Genomic DNA, 20029 nt, shown 5'->3' on the forward strand with positions numbered 1-20029 from the left:
TTAGAGCACTTTTAGCCCAGGGGACGCCGGGGGTTACGTAATTTTCCCAGCAGCCCTAGTTCGCCTTGCGCGGATGTCCTGAAGACCGCGCCCCGCCCCCACCCGCGCGCAGGCGCAAACTAGCCGTACGCATTCTACGTAACGGACGGCTGAAGCTACGTGAAGAGTAGGGTGCCGTGACTGAGCTACCTGTTCTGGGCTGTTCAGTGACATCGCGGCCCGCAGATTATCTTTGGGACCTGAAGACAGATACCAGACAAAGGCAGGCTGGTTGGAGGTAGTGGCCTCAGGACCCCCGGGCCCGGTTGCAGCCTCGGGTGCAGGTAGGTAGCGGGGCCATGACATTCCAGTCGGTGTGACCGTGCCAGGCCGAGCGGTGACTAAGTTGCGTGGCCGCAGAGCCAGGTAGTGTTTCACTCCTAACCAACCCTTTAAGTCCGGCCGGTAGTGACATGCATCAATACCCGCAACTTATCTCTCCTGAATTAAAAAAAAAAAAAAAAAAAAAAAAAGAAAGACTGAACCTCTGTCCATCCTTTTCTGGTCCATTTTCTGTTGGGCTTTAGGAAGATTTGGGGGAAGGTTTCGAGTAGATCCCAACCAACAGGACAAAATCTGAGAAAATATCTGGTGTGTAGCCAGAAGATTAAAAGAGCATAGAACTTGGCTTCTCCGTGGTGGACCTAGGACCAGACACTAGAAGTTTCACGGAGGCAACCGCTTCTAGAGTCGACCTTACCCGAAGGTTTCTAACATGCAAGTTATTTGTAACCAACACTTTACTTTGTAAGGTGACAGTAATGTCTACATCATTTCTAGAAATTTCATCATTTTGACTAATGCCACAGAGGCCTGAGAGGACAAGCAATGATTGCTACATATACTCCTTTTTACTGAGAGAGCTTGCCGAAGATAATCAAGATGGGTGTGTTAATGTTGTGCCTGGCTTGGGGTCTAGTGTTTTCTGCTTCAGAAGTCCTAGAGGCTGGATGACCAGGCAGAGAGCTGTGCATCTGAGAAATCGGTTGACAGGTCCAGCTGAGTCTTATCAGAAAGCCAGTGCACAAATGGCTTGGATAATTTTAACATAAATAACCTTGAGGGGAGCCTGTATGAAACACTTCTGTGTTGTGAACATTCCTGGTATAGACTGAGTTTGAAATGGCCAGACTGTCAGGTTGACAGGGATATGTAGTTACTTCTGCTTGGAAAGGGAGCCACTAAAGCAGATGTTCTTTGTTCTTTGAGACAGTGCCTCTTACTCTTGCAGGCTGGCCTACTATCACTATGTAGGACAAGGCAGGGCAGGCCACTGGAACTACTATACCTGCCACCACCTCCACCCCCTGAAGTATAGGGTCTCGCTATGTAGTCCTGGCTAGTCTTGAATTTGGACATGTGCCTGCATTTGACTCCTGAGTACTGGGATACCTCACCCACCCCACCGGCCCCTTGGAGCTTTTGAGACGGGGGTCTCCTGAAGCCTGGACTCACTATGTAGAAGAAGATGGCCTTGAACTCTCGGCCTCAGTCTCCCAAGTGCTGGAAATTACAGGAGTAAACCGCCACACCCGATTAATCTTATATGGTCCTGCTATCAATTTAGACAGTCTTAACAACTTGAGTTACATCCCCAGCCTCCCTTTGTAACATTTTAAAAATTACATTAATTTATTTATTTGGGTCAGGCATATATAAGGGGGGAGGTCAAAAGACAACTTCTAATCATCAGTAGTAATACACGTACCCTATCAGTAATAATACTCTTACACGTATCTATCCTTTAGGCTGAATTTCAATGCTTAAAAATAGATGTTTTTTTTTTTGTTTTGTTTTTTAGATAATTAAAGATATAGTGCTGGTATTTAGATGAGGGAGCAGAATTGAAAATATAGTATAAATGATTTTGTTGGTTGAAAATATTTTTGCATTGTATTCTGTGATTTCATGCAAAATCAATACCTTGAGTCTGAGCCCATGTAGTGACGTGGTAGTTGTGCTGGTGCATCTTCTTTCTGTGGTGTTCACACCTGTGGTTATCACAGCTAGTGTGTGTCCAGGAGAACACGTCTGCAGGCCAAACACAGATCTACAGTTGATCTGTAGGTAAATGGCTTTCTCTTTTAGTACTGATGGTGAAGCCAACCTTATGTATGTCACAAGAATGACAAGAATTATACTGGCAAGCTTCTTTCCAGTCTGGGTGGTTTTTATTTATGGGTTATTTTGTAACTATTTACATATCCATAGTTGTATCTTATTCTCTATAGTCCTTAGTTCTTTTAGAAAGGATTTTTAAGAATAATTTATTTATTTTTATTTTATGCACTTTGGTGCATAAAATACTTGCCTGTATGCGTGACTGTGTGAAGGTGCTGGATTCCCTAGAGCTGGAGTTGCAGACAGTAGTGAGCTGCCATGTGGGTGCTGGGAATTGAACCTGGGTTCTCTGGAAGAGCAGCCAGTGCTCTTAACTGTTGACCCATCTCTCCAGACCCTAGAAAGGTTTTAATAGTCTCTCAAAAATACTTTTTTGGTTTTTTGAGACAGGGTTTTTCTGTATAGCTCTGGCTGTCCTGGAACTCACTTTGTAGACCAGGCTGACCTCGAACTCAGAAATCCACCTGCCTCTGCCTCTGCCCGAGTGCTGGGATTAAAGGCGTGTGCCGCTACGCCTGGCTTCAAAAATACTTTTGAGGGGGTGGGGCAAAAAAACTATGGAATGTATAATATACAGAAAGATTTTAGAGAATTGAACCAAAAGAAATCAATTGCGTATCCTTGTTTTTACTGAGAACTGCTGATAGGATCTGGATAGACCCCATACCTCTTGGCTTTGGCTCATTGTTTCCTTTTCATAGGGCTTTCAGAATCCATGAGTATCTCGGAAGAGAAAAGCAGGAGGCATTTGTGAGATTGTTTTATTTTTCTAAGTAAGGGTCAGCCTGTAGGTTGGTCTTGCTTTGAGCTCAGTATATAGCCAAAGACAAGCCTTGGACTTCTGATCCTCTTTCTACCACACCAAGAAATGGGATCACAAGCATGTACCACAACTCTTAGATGGTTCTTAATGACTTAACAATTTACAAAAGACGATAATCACGTATGTGCAAGGGTCGTTCACTTAGCATACACTGTTTCTCACAGCTTGTTTTTAAGGTGCAATGAAAACCTTCTATGCTTTCTGTGTGGTCCTCTTGGTGTTTGGGAGTGTCTCTGAAGCCAAGTTTGATGATTTCGAAGATGAGGAAGACATAGTAGAGTATGATGATAATGATTTTGCTGAGTTTGAGGATGTCATGGAAGATTCTGTTACGGAGTCTCCTCAGCGAGTGATCAGCACTGAAGATGATGAGGACGAGGCCACCGTGGAGTTGGAAGGGCAGGATGAAAGCCAAGAAGGTGATTTCGAAGATGCAGATACCCAGGTGGGGCTTTTGTTTTTAAGATTTATTTATTTTTATGTGTTTGAGTGTTTTGCCTGACTGTAGGTGTGCTATGTGCACAGAATCCTCTGGATCTGAGCAGCTACATGGTTTCTGGGAATCAAATCCAGGCCCTTTGCCAGAGCAGCAAGTGCTCTTAATTTATCTCTCCAGCCCCACGAAGTAGGTTGTTTATTGTTGATTTATTGGGGAATTCAGGAGGATGGGAAAATCTATTAGTGCTTTCTCAGACAAAAACCCAAATATAGGGAGACTGTTGCTGTCTGGAATCCTCATTTTTGTCTAATACTTTTTGTTTAGCTATTCTAGTTTATTCTCTTGGTTTTTTGTTTGTTTGTTTTGACACAAGGTTTCTCTCTGTAGCCTTGGCTGTCCTGGACCTGGCTTGGTATACTAGGCTGGGACACTAAACTATAGACCTCAGACTCACAGAGGTCTGCCTGTTTCTGCCTCCCAAGCACTGAGATGAAAGGTGTGTGCCACCACCACCTTTAACTCTTGTGAATATTTTGTGGTATGTTCATACCTTTTACCTTAATAAAGCATTGTGTTTCCTGTACTTTCTGGAGTAGATAAGATCTGAACTGAGAGTAGATAGTGTATGAATGACAATTTAGAACTTTGGGTTCTAAAGTAAGTGTCCTCACTCTTTTGGTGTTTGGGGATTTTTGTGTCATCCTTCAGGTTTGCTATTTATTTATGCTGTGTAATATCTCATTTTGTTTGCTACTGAGAAAAGGTCTCACTGTGTTTCATTTTTCTTTTTACCATATGCTTTGGTGTGCATGTACATTGCAGAATTAAATTAATACGATCAGGCTAATTACCATCTTCATCATCCACATAGTTTTATGTGTAGGGAGAAGAGGTGAGAAATCAAGGACATTGTCTTCCTGTCTTGTTTGTTTGTTTGTTTGTTTGTTTAGAGGCAGGGTCTCACTATGTAGCCCTGGCTATCCTGGAACTTGCTATGTAGACCAAGATGCCTCAAAATCACAGATCACCTGCCTCTCAGGTGCTGGGATTCAGTGTACTTGCCACCATTCCTGGCTCTCTTATCGAAATTCAAATATGAAATGCGTTATGAAATGTCATTGACGTGTATGTTAGTTTTCTGGAACTTGCTTATCTTACACCTCCAAGCTTAGAATTGTACTAAAAGAACGTCTCTCTGTTCTGTACTTGTTGCTGACAAGTCATGTTTTTCTCTACAGATGTTACCAACAAACTGCGACACAACTGCTGGCGCCATTTGTAGATGTGATTGTGTTTTGTTTTTGTAGGAGGGAGATAGAGAAAGTGAGCCATATGATGATGAGGAGTTTGAGGGTTATGAAGACAAACCAGATACCTCTTCTAACAAAAATAAAGATCCGATAACAATTGTTGATGTAAGTATATAAGATTCTAAATCACAAACTAAACTATAATCCATTGATACCATAGCTATAATCCATAATGCACAGTAGGTACTGGAATAATAGTGCAGTCTAATAAAAAGCCTACACGAATTGTGATGAGCATCCATCACTGTGAGGCAGCTTCATGTTGTAGTCTGGCCTGTCTACCGTTACTTACATACGAGTATAAAAGTGGATGGTTGGGCATACTTAGCTTGATACGTTTGATAGTCTTTATATTTTCTTCCTCTTTTTTTGTTTTGTTGTTTGAGACAGGATTTCTCTGTGTAGTAGCTGTCTGTCCTAGGACTCACTTTGTAGACCAGGCTAGCTTAGAACTCACAGAAACCCTCCTGATTCTGCCTCCCGAGTGCTGGGACTAAAAGCATGTGGCACCACACACAGATATACATCTTCTGAAAGGCGTTCAAAAGCTGACCTGGAGCTGGGCATAGTAGCCATGCCTTTAGTCCCAGCACTCAGGAAGCAAAGGCAGACAGATCTCAGGGTTCTGAGTTCTCTGGTTTACAAATCAAGTTCCAGGACAGCTAGGGCCACAGAACCGTGACTTGAAACAAACAAAACAAAGAAACAAACTCAAAAATGAAAAGCTGATCTAGAAGATCAAAATGAGCATATTTTTCAAAGTGTAACTTTTTAATTATGACTACTTTGTGTGTAGGGGTGTTTTTTCTGCGTGTATGTTAAGTGCACCATGTGCGTGCCTATTCCTCTTGGAGGACAGAGACAGTATCAGGTCCATAGAACTGGAGTTAGAGATGGTTATAAGCTACTTTCTGGGTGCTAGAAATCAAACCTATGTCCTCTCCAAGAGCAATCAGTGCTCCTAACCATCGAGTCTTCTCTCTGGCCATAAAGTGTAACTTTTCCCCGGTGAGAGTTCTGTAAAGTAGCGACTTCTGTCTTTGGGCTTTCTCATTTTTCATCCATTCTTTAGACTCCGTGTTCAACCTCAGCCAAAATTACATGGGAATTTTCCTTCTTAAGGTCCCTGCACACCTGCAGAACAGTTGGGAGAGTTATTACCTAGAAATTTTGATGGTGACTGGTCTGCTTGCCTATATCATGAACTACATCATCGGGAAGAATAAAAACAGCCGACTTGCTCAGGCCTGGTTTAACTCTCATAGAGAGCTTTTGGAGAGCAATTTTACGTTAGTGGGTAAGTTAAGCCAATCCAAGTCTGGGAGCCTGCCTGGAAACAGTCTGGTAAGCACAGTTTTCTCTGTGTAACCCTGGCTGTCCTGGAACTCACTCTGTAGACCAGGCTGGCCTCGAACTCAGAAATCCGCCTGCCTCTGCCTCCCGAGTGCTGGGATTAAAGGCGTGTGCCAACGCTGCCCAGCCAAAAAATTCTTGTTGAAACAAGAAACTGTCATTTTAGGTTATTTGATAAACTAATTTCAGTTTGATTTTTAGAAATCCTCACACTTCCTTCAAGTTCTGGGTCCTTTGGTTTTTATGCCACATGTGGGATATGCACACAGTCGGTAGGGCAGGCAGCTGTGTGAGGTTGTGAGCTCAGCCACCTTCATGCTCCTTAGTGGTGAGGTCGGGCCCATCTGCTGCCGGTCACACACACTGCAGTGAGTGCTTCCCTTGCGTTGTTTTGTCTGGTGGGTTTAGTTGTTTTTAGTTAATTTGTTACTTTATGTGTTGGAGGTGGGCAGGAATGCTGTGACCAAGAGCACAAGCAGGGAACAACCTGTAGGAACCCGCTCTCTCCTGCCACACTTGGGCCCCAGCAGTCAGGGTTTGGTAGCCAGTGCCTTCACCAGCTGAGCCATCTTACTGGTCGATTCTGTAGCCCTGACCATGCCTCTGCCTCCCCAATGCCACCAAGTTAGGCCTCATAAAATGTTGGGTTTTGCTTGGTTGGCCTTTTCTTTTATTTATTTATTTATTTATTTATTTATTTTTTTTTTTTGGCCACATATTGTTTCCTAATTGTTCTTTGTGGTAGCACTGTTGATGGGACATAGTTTCTGTTTTTTCTATGAAGGAGGCTGATGTTAAAGCTTATCTAAGGGGTTAAATTGCAGCCATGTTATTAGACTATGTTAAACTATACCTGTTTACCAGTGGATGCTGTCTCCCCTATTCCATGGTTTTTAGGGTGTTTTTTGATGGTAGAATTTGGGTTGGGGGTGGTGGGGAGCATTCTTTGGCTCATTGCCCTCCCTGTTCTTCATGCCAGACAGAATCCATAACTTTTTTTTATGGAAACAGTAAAGAGTTTTAAAAGTAAAAAAGAAGCCCCACCTCTACTAGCCTGTGCAGCAACCTTCGGCGCCCCAGCACACTTGGCCTAGCAGATGATAAAGAGCCTGTCTATCTCCTTGATGCCCGGTCTTGGTGCCTGCTGTGCACTGGTAGCAGAGGAGATACCGTTCTCTCTGCTCTCTTCATAAATTTACAGAGGAACATGAATGGATAGCAACATAAAATGGTGGAACAGTGGAAATCAGTCCCTTTGCACAGGAATCTCTGGCAGTTGTTTGCTGTAGTCTGCGTGAAGTTGGTATAAAATTGAAATAAAATAATGATTTTGGTGATTTGAAATGTGTGGAAACTGCCTTTGAACTCTACCCTGTCAGAGGTAATTGGAATTAATGGAGCCCATGCAGAAAATCCAGACCGTATACACAACCGTTGTTATGAAGATGTGACACTGAGCATGTCTTCAAGAACAGATGAATTAATGTACGATGGAGCAGATGATAAATTTATACATCACGTCTATTGAGGTGTAAAACCTTTAAAATAATACTGAAGTGAAAGCAGCAGTGCTGGTCCTTTAATCCCTGTCCAAGGAGATTCTGTGAGATAGCAGAGCATTGCTGTCCTAAAGGGATCCCAAGGTCCAGTGAGTCAGACTCAGTGCTTTTACTCCTAGGGGATGATGGGACTAACAAAGAAGCCACAAGCACAGGGAAGTTGAATCAGGAGAATGAGCACATCTATAACCTGTGGTGTTCTGGCCGAGTGTGCTGTGAAGGCATGCTTATCCAACTGAGGGTGAGTAGGGAGCGGCCGCTCCAACGGCTGTCTGCCCTGCAGTTCTGTTTTCCCTGAAGTCCCTCCACGGCCCTTCTGTAACTGTAAGCTGAAGGTATTGACTAATTTTTCTCATTTTTGCAGTTCCTTAAGAGACAAGACTTACTTAATGTCCTGGCCCGGATGATGAGGCCAGTGAGTGATCAAGTGGTAAGTATTCCCCCTGGCTTTCTGGCTACAAACTGAATTGTTTCCTAACTGTTCCATTTCTGTCTGGATTGTGTTTGAAACTCACGACAATCTGTGTCCATGCCAGAAAATGTGATGCTTGTCAACCAAAGCCGGTCAGCTTTTCTCATTTCAGCTGTCCGGAGGCCTCTGACTGCTTTTTTGCAGGAATTTAAGTTGTTTGTTTGTTTTACTTTGTTTTCTTTTCAAATATTTTTACTTCAAATGATTAATTTTGATTGAAAGAGCTCAAATCACAATCTAGGTTATTGGCTATATGTCTTTCATTTATTAAATCGACATGAATCTACATACTGTGTTCACTGTCAAAAATGTCTTTTGCCTCTCTCAAAGAGATACTCTCAGATAGGATTGTTACTAATTTGCTTTTTTTCTTCTGGGTTCTGTTAAAGAGACTGCTTTTGCAATTTCCTGTAAATACAGAAGTACAGAATTTTTTTTTTTAAAGATTTATTTATTTATTATACACTGTAGTTGTCTTCAGACACTCCAGAAGAGGGAGTCAGATCTCGTTACAGATGGTTGTGAGCCACCATGTGGTTTCTGGGATTTGAACTCTGGACCTTCGGAAGAGCAGTCGGGTGCTCTTACCCACTGAGCCATCTCACCAGCCCTTTTTTTTTTTTTTAATACAGCTATCATTTACCAGGTTTTTTTTCCTACATTAGCATCCTGGGACCTTCCTTTGGAAAAAAGATTTTTGAATTTTATGTGTGAGGTGCCTATATGTCTGTCTGTACCACATGTGTTCTTGGATTGTCTAGACATCAGCAGGGATTCAACAATTCATTTCTGACACTGCCTGGAATTAGCTTCAGGTCCCACAGGTTGAAGGTTCAGGCCCCACTCCCCACCCTCAGATCCCCCCTGTGAGGCCTCCATACCATATGCACTTTTGGCTGCTCAAGTTGAGGGTTCCCATTCCCTCCCTCTAGATTTAATAACTTTTTTTGAATGATTCACAGAATTCATGGCAAACCTTTGCTTATATTTACTGACTTATTAAGGACACAACTCAGCAATAGCCAGTTTGAAAAAAAAAAAAAAAAGAGGGTGCCAGGCATGGTAGCTCACGCCTTTAATGCCATGCCAGCACTGGTGAGTCTGCAGGTGCATCAGTCAGCCTAGACTACATAGGGAGCTCCAGCTTGGGCTGCCGAGTGAACTCAGCCTGGCCAGAGCTACACAGTGAGGTGCTGTGGAAAGGGACGGAGCAGTGTGGAGTCTCTCTATCATCTCTGAGCATCCTGCTGTTTTAGTGAATCCACACGTTTACAAATATGGAAGCTTTCTGAATGTGGCTCAAGGGTTTCTAAAGCACAAAGCTCCATGTTCCTCTTCTTCAGGACTTTGAGGAGGGGCATTTGCTCTATCACATGATCAGCCCCCAATTCCTAAAGCTGTGTGGAGAACTTAAATTAGTGTGAACGCAGGCTGATTGAAAAGGGTGTCTTACAAATAATGAAGCATAAAGGTTTTAGCTCTGTTTTAGGAACCTGAGACAAACCTAGACGTAATTTTTTTTTTTAAATGTATGTATATGAGTACACCATTGCTCTCTTCAGACACACCAGAAGAGGGCATAGGATCTCATTACAGATGGTTGTGAGCCACCATGTGGTGGCTAGGGATTGAACTCAGGACCTCTGAAAGGGTATCAGTGCCGTGTTTCTTCATAACAATTTGCCACAAAACTGATTAGTTTAAAATAGTACCATCGGGGTCTAGAGAGATGGCTCAGCTCGGCAGTTGGAGCTCTTCCAGAATACCTGGATTGTAGAACCAACACCCAGCTCTTAACCAACCATCTGTTACTCTAGTTCCAGGGGATCCAGTGCCCTCTTCTAGCCTCCAAAGGTGCTGCACACACATGGTGCACAGATAAGCATGCAGGCAAACATATAACATAGAATAGAAATAATAAACCTTTTTCTGCGTGTTTTTTGTTTTTTTTTTTTTTTTGAGAGTCTCACTTTGTAGACCATCCCTCAAACTGGAATTAAAGGGATACATTTCCATAACCAGCAAACTTTTAAAAAAAAATTTTGAGACCTTGTCTCAAAAGCAAAACAAAAACAACAACAATAACAACAAAAAGCCAAACAAACAAACAAAAGGAAAGGAAAAAGGGAAACCAGAACAGTTTATTATCTCACAGTGAATGAGTACATAAGCGGCCCAGAGTGGGTTAGCTGGGTCCTCTGCTTAGGCCTGCAAGGCTGAAAACGGTGTCAGCCACGCTTGTGTTTCCTTCTTTTCAAGCACATTCAGTTCCTTGTATTTATAATTACCTGTTTTTTCACTGCCCATCAACTAGGAGTTACCCAGGTCTGGAGGTCTGGACCTCAGGACTTTATAATCCATCCCTCTCCCTTGATGATCATGTAGGTCCGAAAGCTTCTCTCCTTCAGCTGAGGCCCAGTTATCTTATTAACTTGCTGAACTGCTTCTCATACCCAGGACAATGCTCTTTTCTTAGTTGGGATCAGCCCAGTGCGGGTCCTCTGTTACACCACGAGCCCTGTCCGGGGGAAGAGTGTGGTCACCAGAAGGCTGAGCTTTTAGGGCTGTTTAGAAACCTACCCACCATAGAACTCAGTAAGCGAGTCTTGTCTTTTCTTGTTTTCTTTTTAAAGCAAATAAAAGTAACAATGAATGACGAGGACATGGACACATACGTGTTCGCTGTCGGCACTCGCAAAGCTTTGCTGCGACTACAGAAAGAGATGCAGGATCTGGTATGTCAAGTTGCTCTAATTTAATTGTTTGTCAAAACTGTCTCTTCATCACAAAGTTCAGCTCTGTAGGACAGCACAGTTCTGTCTCTCAGATGTTAGGCACCACTTCAAGATAGATTGTACCTACCTAGTCTGGGAAGAACTGTATAAAATATCATGTTTCCTGTTGTCGATTTTTCTTTCAGAGTGAGTTTTGTAGTGATAAACCGAAGTCTGGAGCAAAGTATGGACTGCCAGACTCTTTGGCCATTCTGTCAGAAATGGGAGAAGTCACAGAGGGAATGATGGATACAAAGGTAAATGTGGTACGGGATGTGCTCCAGTGCATGACTGTCTGTGACGTCATGAGTTCTAGACCAGGCTAGGTAGTACAAGGAGAGACTCTCCAAATAAATGAAGAAATACGTGTGTGTGTGTATACACGTTATATATATCACATACTGAATTTTACTTGACCCTTGCTAAAACAATAGGCAAATAATCTCTGACTACAGATCATTCATGATAAACATTCTTTGTGTAACTTACGATCGGTCATCTACCTGATTTTGATCAACTGGGTAACACAGCTGTCGATTTTCTGCCATTCTAATTGAGGCATTGGTTAGCTCTCATGTTGAGCTGGTGATCTCCTACAGTTGGGACAGGTCTTCTCTGAGCCACTCATTAGTTACAGCTGTGCACTGCTTCCTCCTGCTGATAGCTCAGCAGAGGGCTGTCAGTCCAGGAGACAGACAGCCTGCGGTTAAGAGCACTGAGCAATTGTAAGGACTGTAGCTCGCAGGCCTGGCAGTGGTGGCGTACACCTTTCATCCCAGCACTGGGGAGGTAGAGGCAGGCAGATTTCTGAATTCAAGGCCAGCCTGGTTTACAGAGTGAGTTCCAGGACAGCCAGGAATACACAGAGAAACCCTGTCTCCGGGGGGGGACGGGGCTCTAGCTCTTGTCCTAGCACCTTGCTGACAAACTGAGTGTCCCACAGCTCCAGCTATGAGGGGTGTGACTCTCTCTTCTGCCTTCCCCAGGTGCACAGCACACATGCACACACACTGACATGCACAAGTAAAATAAAAAGTTCTCTAAAAGACCTATTGACTTTCAAGGGTTTGTTTTAATTTTTGAGTCTTACTATGTAACCCTGGCTCATAGAGGTCCACCTGCCTCTATCCCCTAATGCTACAAACAAAGACGTGCACCGCCACTCCAGGCAACGTTCAGGTCTGTTTGTTTAAGACTTCAGACTAGTCTTGAGTTTCAGTTTGTATAAGTAAAGGTGGGCACACAGGGTGGGCACTTGTGATCCTGTCATGGGAGGGGCTAAGGCTGGAGGGTGGCTGCAGAGAATAGCCCTGGCTGTGCTGGAACTTGCTTTTGTAGTCCAGGCTGGCCTTGAACTCATATAGGTCTGCCTGCCTCTGACTCCCCAGTGCTGGGATTAAGAGAACCACCTCTTTAAATTGAAGGTGAGGTAATTTTTTTTAAAAGAAGTATTTTAATCTGAATGACATTTTATAAAAGTATGCATTAAAAGGTGAATATCTATGAAAGCTTGGGAGTGCACTAAACTTTAGTTAATATTCTTTCTTTCTGTTTTTTTTTTTTTTTTTCAGATGGTTCATTTTCTTACACACTATGCTGATAAGATTGAATCTGTTCATTTTTCAGACCAGTTCTCTGGTCCAAAGATTCTGCAAGAGTATGTATAAAGTCAAAGCATTAAATTCATTTCCCTGAGCAGTTTTATGTTGGAGCACCACAAGTAGCCTCTGTAGCCTGACTCAGTGGTTCAGAGTGAATTATCACTCATGTACTCAGGGACCAGGGCTGCCTTCCCAGCTCCCATATGAAGGCTAAAAACCACTCTTAACTCCAGTTCCAGGAGATTTGACACCCTTTTCGGACCTCCATGGGTACTGCATACACACATACATGCAGGCAAAACACTCCAACACATAAATAAATAAATAAATAAATAGAAATTTAGAAATTAAAAAATAAGCAAAGGTATTTAGAAGTATGGCCTCTTTTTTTGTTGTTGTTTATTTATTTAATGTCTGTGAGTACACTATACTCTATTCAGACACACCAGAAGAGGGCATTGGATTCCCATTACAGATGGTTGTGAGCCACCATATGGGTGCTGAGAATTGAACTCAGGACCTCTGGAAGAGCAGTCAGTGCTCTTAACCCCTGAGCCATCCCTCCAGCCCATGGCCTCATTCTTAAATAGAGGCATATTTCTGGCTCCCCAGGTGAAAGTGGATAATATATCTTGTCCACTGGAAACATCCCTGGAGGGGTTCACATGTAGCAGAGTGTCCTGTGCTTACCTGTGACTGGGAGGTGCAGAGTACACTCACTGCTGTTTGCAGGTATTTGCCCACCTGAGTCAGATGCGTGCTGGTATGCATAGATGGACGGGTCCTTGTTTACAGTCTCTTAACAGACTTCTCTCTGATGACAGGGAAGGCCAGCCTTTAAAGCTGCCTGACACCAAGAGGACGCTACTGTTTACATTTAATGGTAAGTGTTCTGGGTCCTGTCTGTCTAGTGCTTGGCTTCCTCTCAAATGTTTTTGAGATTATTTTCCCTTCTGAAATAATAGCTCTAAAACTGCAGCACTGCTAACTTCCTTCCTCCTTGTTGATTTCTGGGTTCCTCCAAGGAGCTACACTGTTAGCATTAAGACAGAAGTGTTAATGCTGCCATTACTCAGTAGGAAAATGGCTTTGTTTTCCAGTGCCTGGCTCAGGTAACACGTACCCAAAGGATATGGAGTCTTTGCTACCCCTGATGAACATGGTGATTTATTCTATCGATAAAGCCAAAAAGTTCCGACTCAACAGAGAAGTAAGTCTTAGAAAACCAGCCCCTATTACTGTTGGGTTTCCCCCCTGATGGGCAGCAGCTGTCAGTGAGTGCAGTGACGGAGCCTTTGCTGGTTGACTTGGAAGTGTCCAAGGGGAGGAGTTGAGCCATGCTAAGTTGGGTTTCTCCTGTGCGTTAGAATCGGTTCCTTATGAAGTCTTTGTTTTCTGGGGAAGGGGAAACAAAAAGCAGATAAGAACCGGGCTCGTGTGGAAGAGAACTTTCTGAAGCTGACACATGTGCAGAGACAGGAGGCTGCACAGTCTCGGCGTGAGGAGAAAAAAAGAGCTGAGAAGGAGCGGATCATGAACGAGGAGGACCCTGAGAAACAGCGCAGGCTGGAAGTGAGACACTCAGAGGCTCGGCTGCTGGGCTCAGCTTCTCTATTATGTGGTTTTATGTTTTGAGATTATTTTGTCTTTTTTTTTTTTCTCAGAATTGAGGACAGGACCAGGGCCTCGTGCTTGCTAGACATGCACTCTACCACTGAGCTAAATCCCCATCCCTGTTTTGAGATTACAATTATACCATTTTCCTCTTCCTTGGCCTCCCTTCCAAACCTCCCATATAATAGTTCCTTTCCACAGCTCTCTTTCAAACTTAGAACTTCTTTTTCTTTGTTGTAGTGACGTGTGTGTGTGTGTGTGTGTGTGTGTGCGCGCATGCTCTTGCATACCTTAACTATATAAATACAGCCTGTTGAGTCTGTCTGCTGTTAGCTGTGTGCAGTTTTCAGAACTGACCCTTTGGTACTGGGTAACCAGTTGATCTCTTATCTGGGAAGACTGGTTCTCCTGCTCTCAGAGTTCCTCAGCTGCCTTCAGTTCTTTGTCTAGGGTTGAGGTTTTTGTGAGATTGCCCCAAAACTGCTGTTTTGTTTTGAATTATCTACATGCCTATTTTGACCCTACTGTCTACTATAATTCTCTGTAGAAATGTGCACAAAGTTGGGCAGTGGTGGCGCACGTCTTTAATCCCAGCACTCGGGAGGCAGAGGCAGGCAGATTTCTGAGTTCGAGACCAACCTGGTCTACAGAGTGAGTTCCAGGACAGCCAGGGCTATACAGAAAAACCCTGTCTCGAAAACCAAAAAACCAAAAAACAAAACAAAAAAAGATTAGGGTTTGAAGCCAGGTGGTGGTGGCATACACCTTTAATCCCAGCATTTGAGAGGCAGGCATAGATGTATCTCTGAGTTTGAGGCTAGCATGGTCTACAGATTGAGTTCTAAGACAGAGAAACCATGTTTCACAAAAAAACAAATATAAATAAAATAAAAATTAAATTAGTGTTTGATACACAATTAGTGAATTCTAATATATCTGTAGTTTTTTAAAAAAATATTTATTTATGTATTATATTTATTTATTTTCTGTATGTGAGTACACTGTTGCTGTCTTCAGACACACCAGAAGAGGGCATTGGGATCCCATTACAGATGGTTGTGAGCCACCATGTGGTTGCTGGGAATTGAACTCAGGACCTCTGGAAGAGCAGTCAGTGTTCTTAACCACTGAGCTATCTCTCCAGCCCCTCTCTACAGGTTTTGTTGTAGATTTCTCTTAAATAGCTGTAATCCCAAACTTGAGGTATCCCAAATCTGATGTGGGTGCTAGGAGCCAAACCCAGATGAACAGCAAATACTATTAAACATTACTATGAAACATAAGCCATCTCTTTAGCCACCATGCCTGGCCTTAATAACAATTTCAAGACTAGCAATGGCTAAATATTGAAAATTTATCTTTTAAAAAGGGTGTGGCAGTTGAATTTAATGTCAGCATGGATAACTTATTGAGACCTTGCCTCAAAGAAAAGAAATACACACACCATGTAAAATCCTCATTGAGATTAGTGCTAAATTAAAATTTAATTATCTTTGCCTTGTTTCATGTTCATTTTTATTCCTCAGCATATGAATTGGCAATGCTTTTGTTTTGTATTTTGAAACAATGTCTCATAGCACAGATTGGCCTGAAATTAACTATGTAGCCAAGGTTGGATTTATAGCACAGGTTAGCCTGGAACTAACTACTTAGCCAAAGTGCAATCCCCTGCCTTAGTCTTCCAAATGCTGGAATTGTTGTGGTCATCGTGCCTGGCTTGCAATTATTATAAGTATCTTCAAGAATGTTCTATGTGTTGCAAGACCAAGATTTTGAATAAAGGCCAGGCATAGTGTTACATGCCTTTAATCTCAGCACTCCAGGGAGGCAGAGGCAGGCAGATCTCTGTGAGTTCAAGGACACCCTGATCTACATAGTGAATTCCAGGACAGCCAGGGCTATACAAAGAGAGACCCTATTTCAAACTTCTAGCACTACCACTCTCAAAAGGATTTTGAGTAATAATAGGGTGAGTGGAGGTGCCCGGTGTGGAGTTCAGATGCATCAGATCCCTTGGAGCTGGAATTAAAGGCAGCTGTGAACCACCTGACAGATGCTTGGAACAGAACTTGGGTCTTCTGCAGACGCATCGTGAGGTCTAACCACCAAACCGGTTCCCCAGCCCCCTGGGTTTTAGTGTGTCCTTAGAGCTTAATTTGGACCCTCTTCCCCTCCCTGTTACACAGGAAGCTGCTTTGAGGAGAGAACAAAAGAAGTTGGAGAAGAAGCAAATGAAAATGAAACAAATCAAAGTGAAAGCCATGTAGAGCCGGTCGGTCGCAGAGGTTGTGTCCTTGCTGCCGTTAGCTCTCGGTCCACCGGAGACGGGAAAAGCACGAGTCTGCACCTAACAGTCACACGTTTCTGCTGACTGAGAGATCTTTATTTCACCCTCTCCTCTTGGTTTGGAGTTCTACAGAGGTTATAGATACAATGAAAGGGCTCTTTCAGTTATTTCCTTCCAGATAATCAAATTATTTTGATTATTTTATAAAAGGAGCGGTATATAAAGTATGTGTAGTTTTAAAATATATTTAAATTATAATGTGAATCATCAGTGCGTTACTTTGGTGTTTGAAGAACGATCATGAAATTTCTAGGTAGGTTGTTGCTTTTTGTTTAAACTGGGCAGTTGAAATAACTATGGAGACTGACTCTAAACCAAGACCCTAAGAATATCTATTGGAATTGCACAATAAACATTGCTTGTTTTTTCTGTGTCCACATTAAACTTGTGAAAAAAGTGGAACGTAGAACACTATGTGGTGATGAATTCAGAGACTTAGAGCATAGTACAGTGTATGGTTTGTGTGTGGGTGGTGCTGGTGGCAGTATTATAGGAGGAAATCTGTCGGTGTTAGCATACTGTAAGTTCATGGAAGATTCTAGAAGTAGGTAGTACAAGAGCAGTTTCTCATTGCCTGATACTATGAGCTAATGACACTGTGAGTGCTGGATTTGAAGGAGTTATGTGCTTATTTTTCTTGAGCAAGAAATGCATGACAAGGTGAAGCTCTTCACTTAGCTCCCTCCGCTCAGCAGCAGGCAGGTGGCTGGGCTCTGTGAGGTCACAGTGGTTTGCTTGCTTGCTGCAGCCTGTTAGGTGTTCACGGAGGAGCTGATCTCTGTCTTAGGAGTGCACTTTGCTTCCACGCCTGCTTTGATATTGTCCACAAGGCCGGTTTGTACTTGAAACAAGTAACCAGGCGATATACACAAATACGCTTTTAAAAAGTGAACTTTTTTAAATGAATCAGAATTTTGTCTGACTCATGAGGCGGGAGCGATGGTAGGGAGAGGTTCCTCTCTGTGCATAAGCATTTGGCTTGTTGAGATCTCTGCATTTTATAAATGCTTCCTACTGAGAAAGCATTTCTTAAGTCTCTGCTTGTACCAGGTAATTTTTGCTGGGGTGGGAAAGGGTTGTTTTTTTCTTTGGGAGCGGGTAGTGGGGTTTTGTTGATTCTTTCTGTGTTCCGATGCAGTAACAGTGAGTTGCGGTGAAAACTGTGTGTGCTGTTGCCTTGGGAATTGTATGGAGTTTTTCACATGGCTTTGTGTAGGTTAATAGAAATATATGCACTGGGATATTCAAGTGTAATGTTTTTTTTAACAGTTCACAAGTTTAAGTTATTAAAAATAACACAAAACTAAATCACTTTAAGACCAGATAATTTTAGACTTAACATTGTTTTACAAATCTTTAAAATACATTTAGAATCAAATTTTATGTGCATAGTTATCGTTTAAGTAATATAAGCTTTCTTAAAGTCCCATACATCAGACCGTGGCAGCTAATTTTGTAACAAGCATTCATATGAACTACCTATGACATATATTAAACTGAGTGACAAAATCTGTGTGTGCTGCTTTGACTTTTTGTAGTTGTCCCACAAGAATGTGTATACTGTTCTCTTACTAAAAGCACGAAAATCGTTTTCCTTCAAAAGCATTAATCTTGAATATTCCTTTATGGTTACCACTTAACCCTTTTGGAGAATTTTATACTCTAAGCCCTGTATGTATTGTTTCAGAACGGGTCTCACTATGTAGCCCAAGCTGGCCACAGTCCACTCGGGATGATTCTCTATCCTCAGCCTGCTGAGTGCTGGGACACTGACATACCACTGCACTGTGGCCCACAGGTTTTGTTTATTTTTTTTTTTAAAGATTTATTTATTTATTATATGTAAGTACACTGTAGCTGTCTTCAGACACTCCAGAAAAGGGCGCCAGATCTCGTTACAGATGGTTGTGAGCCACCATGTGGTTGCTGGGATTTGAACTCTGGACCTTTGGAAGAGCAGTCGGGTGCTCTTACCCACTGAGCCATCTCACCAGCCCTTGTTTATTTTTTTAATTTTATTTTTTTTATTACTTTTTAGGTTTTGTCTGTTTTGGTTTTAGTTTAGTCTAGGTTTTTATTAATTTATTATGTATACAGCATTCTGCCTGCAAATATGTCCGCAGGCCAGAAGAAGGCAACATAGGAGTCAGGGCTCTTAATCTCTGAGCCATCTCTCCAGCTCCCTTGTTCTTTTTTTTGGGGGGGTGGGGTGGGGAAGGGGTTGTTGTGGTAGGGTTTTTTGTTGTTGTTGTTTTGTTTGAGACAGTTTCAATCTGTAGACCAGGCTGGCCTTGAACTCAGAGATCCACCTGCTTCTGCTTCCCAAGTGCTGGAATTAAAGGCGTGTGCCACCACTGCCTGTCTTAATTTTATTTTTTGGTTTTGTGTTGAAATAGGGTCTCTCTGTGTAGGGCTGACTGGCCTAGAACTCACTTTCTAGGCCAGGCTGACCTTTGCCTCAGATCTGCTGGCATCAACTGAGTGTGTGTGCTGTCAGACCCAGCCCACTTTAGCTACAGTGTTAGTCAGCCCTCCATCACTGTGACAGGACAGCTGAGATGAGCTTCAGGTAGGAAAAGATGGTTTGGGTTCCCCATGGCCAGGGAGTTGACAGACAGGAGAGGCAGGCGTTCTGATATCTCAAAGCCACACCCTCAATGGCCTCACTTCCTTCTTTGGTTTCCATCACCTACCCATAGTGCCCCTGGCTATGTGTCTTTACTGTGGGACTTTGGTGACTTTTAAGATCCCAACCATTATAGTCCTCTCCTTGGGTAAGGCATCTTGTTCTATACAGAATCAGAGGACCAAGAGAGGAGAACGTTGCTTACTGTCACACTAGGGAGAATCCATGCTTCCAAAATCTTTTTGCCTGGATCACTAGCAAGCCAAAATTATCCCTGAAAGTATAGACAAAGACTGTCAACAAAAGCCGTCGCTAGGACCACAGGGATGACTCAGTGGTAAAGGTGCTTGCTAAGCTTGACCTTAGTTTGATCCTCAGAATACATGCAACTCCTACACGTGGTCATTTGACCACCACATGTGGGCCATGGTGTGTACACACATGTACACAGTAGGTGGATAAATACATGTGTTGAAAAAAAATTGCTAAGCCTTTTCTTTTGGGTAAGTTACTGACCCCCGAGTCTGCTGTTTATTCCTTTATAATGTGAGAGTAAACATTTTTCCTATGTACCTCACAGTTTAAATTTTTCTATATGTGTATGTGTGTTTTGCCTGCATGTATGTCTATGTGCCATGTGTGTACAGTGCCTAAGGAGGCCAAAAGAGTGTTGGGACTGGAGTTACCAGTGGCTGTAAGCTGCCCTGAGGGTGTTGGGAACTGAACCCAGGGCCTCTGCAAGAGCAGTCAGTGCTCTCAACTGCTGAGCCATCTCCAGATTATCTCACAGATAGCTTAAAACCAAAAGATAATGTGTGCAAAGTTGTTTTATAATCTTACAGGCAAGACTATTATCCAATGGTGCAGTTTTACTTTATTCTCTTGTTCTCGTCTGTCCAGTGGAATGAGGTGAGTGAATTCTTTTATCCTCTGACTTTATCTGTCAGAACT

At 42.8% G+C, this 20029-nt stretch overlaps 1 protein-coding gene and 1 long non-coding RNA gene across 2 annotated transcripts; both read left to right on the forward strand.

Moving 5' to 3' along the window:
• Positions 1-5: 5 nt before the first annotated feature.
• Ccdc47 (coiled-coil domain containing 47) lies at positions 6-17961 on the forward strand. Its single transcript, XM_021177865.3, has 13 exons — positions 6-323; positions 3148-3428; positions 4730-4837; positions 5855-6029; positions 7764-7885; positions 8009-8074; positions 10750-10851; positions 11037-11147; positions 12462-12547; positions 13316-13374; positions 13592-13701; positions 13896-14063; positions 16292-17961. The coding sequence occupies exons 2-13, from the start codon at positions 3165-3167 to the stop codon at positions 16370-16372; spliced, it is 1452 nt and encodes a 483-aa protein (XP_021033524.1). The 5' UTR covers positions 6-323; positions 3148-3164; the 3' UTR covers positions 16373-17961.
• Positions 6054-7662, forward strand: LOC147001386 (uncharacterized). Its single transcript, XR_015044937.1, has 2 exons — positions 6054-6453; positions 7069-7662. It is a non-coding gene; the product is annotated as an uncharacterized LOC147001386 (long non-coding RNA).
• Positions 17962-20029: the final 2068 nt, after the last annotated feature.

This window comes from Mus caroli, unplaced genomic scaffold, assembly GCF_978045245.1.
Source record: "Mus caroli unplaced genomic scaffold, Mus_caroli_1 scaffold_13, whole genome shotgun sequence".
NCBI lineage: Eukaryota > Metazoa > Chordata > Mammalia > Rodentia > Muridae > Mus > Mus caroli.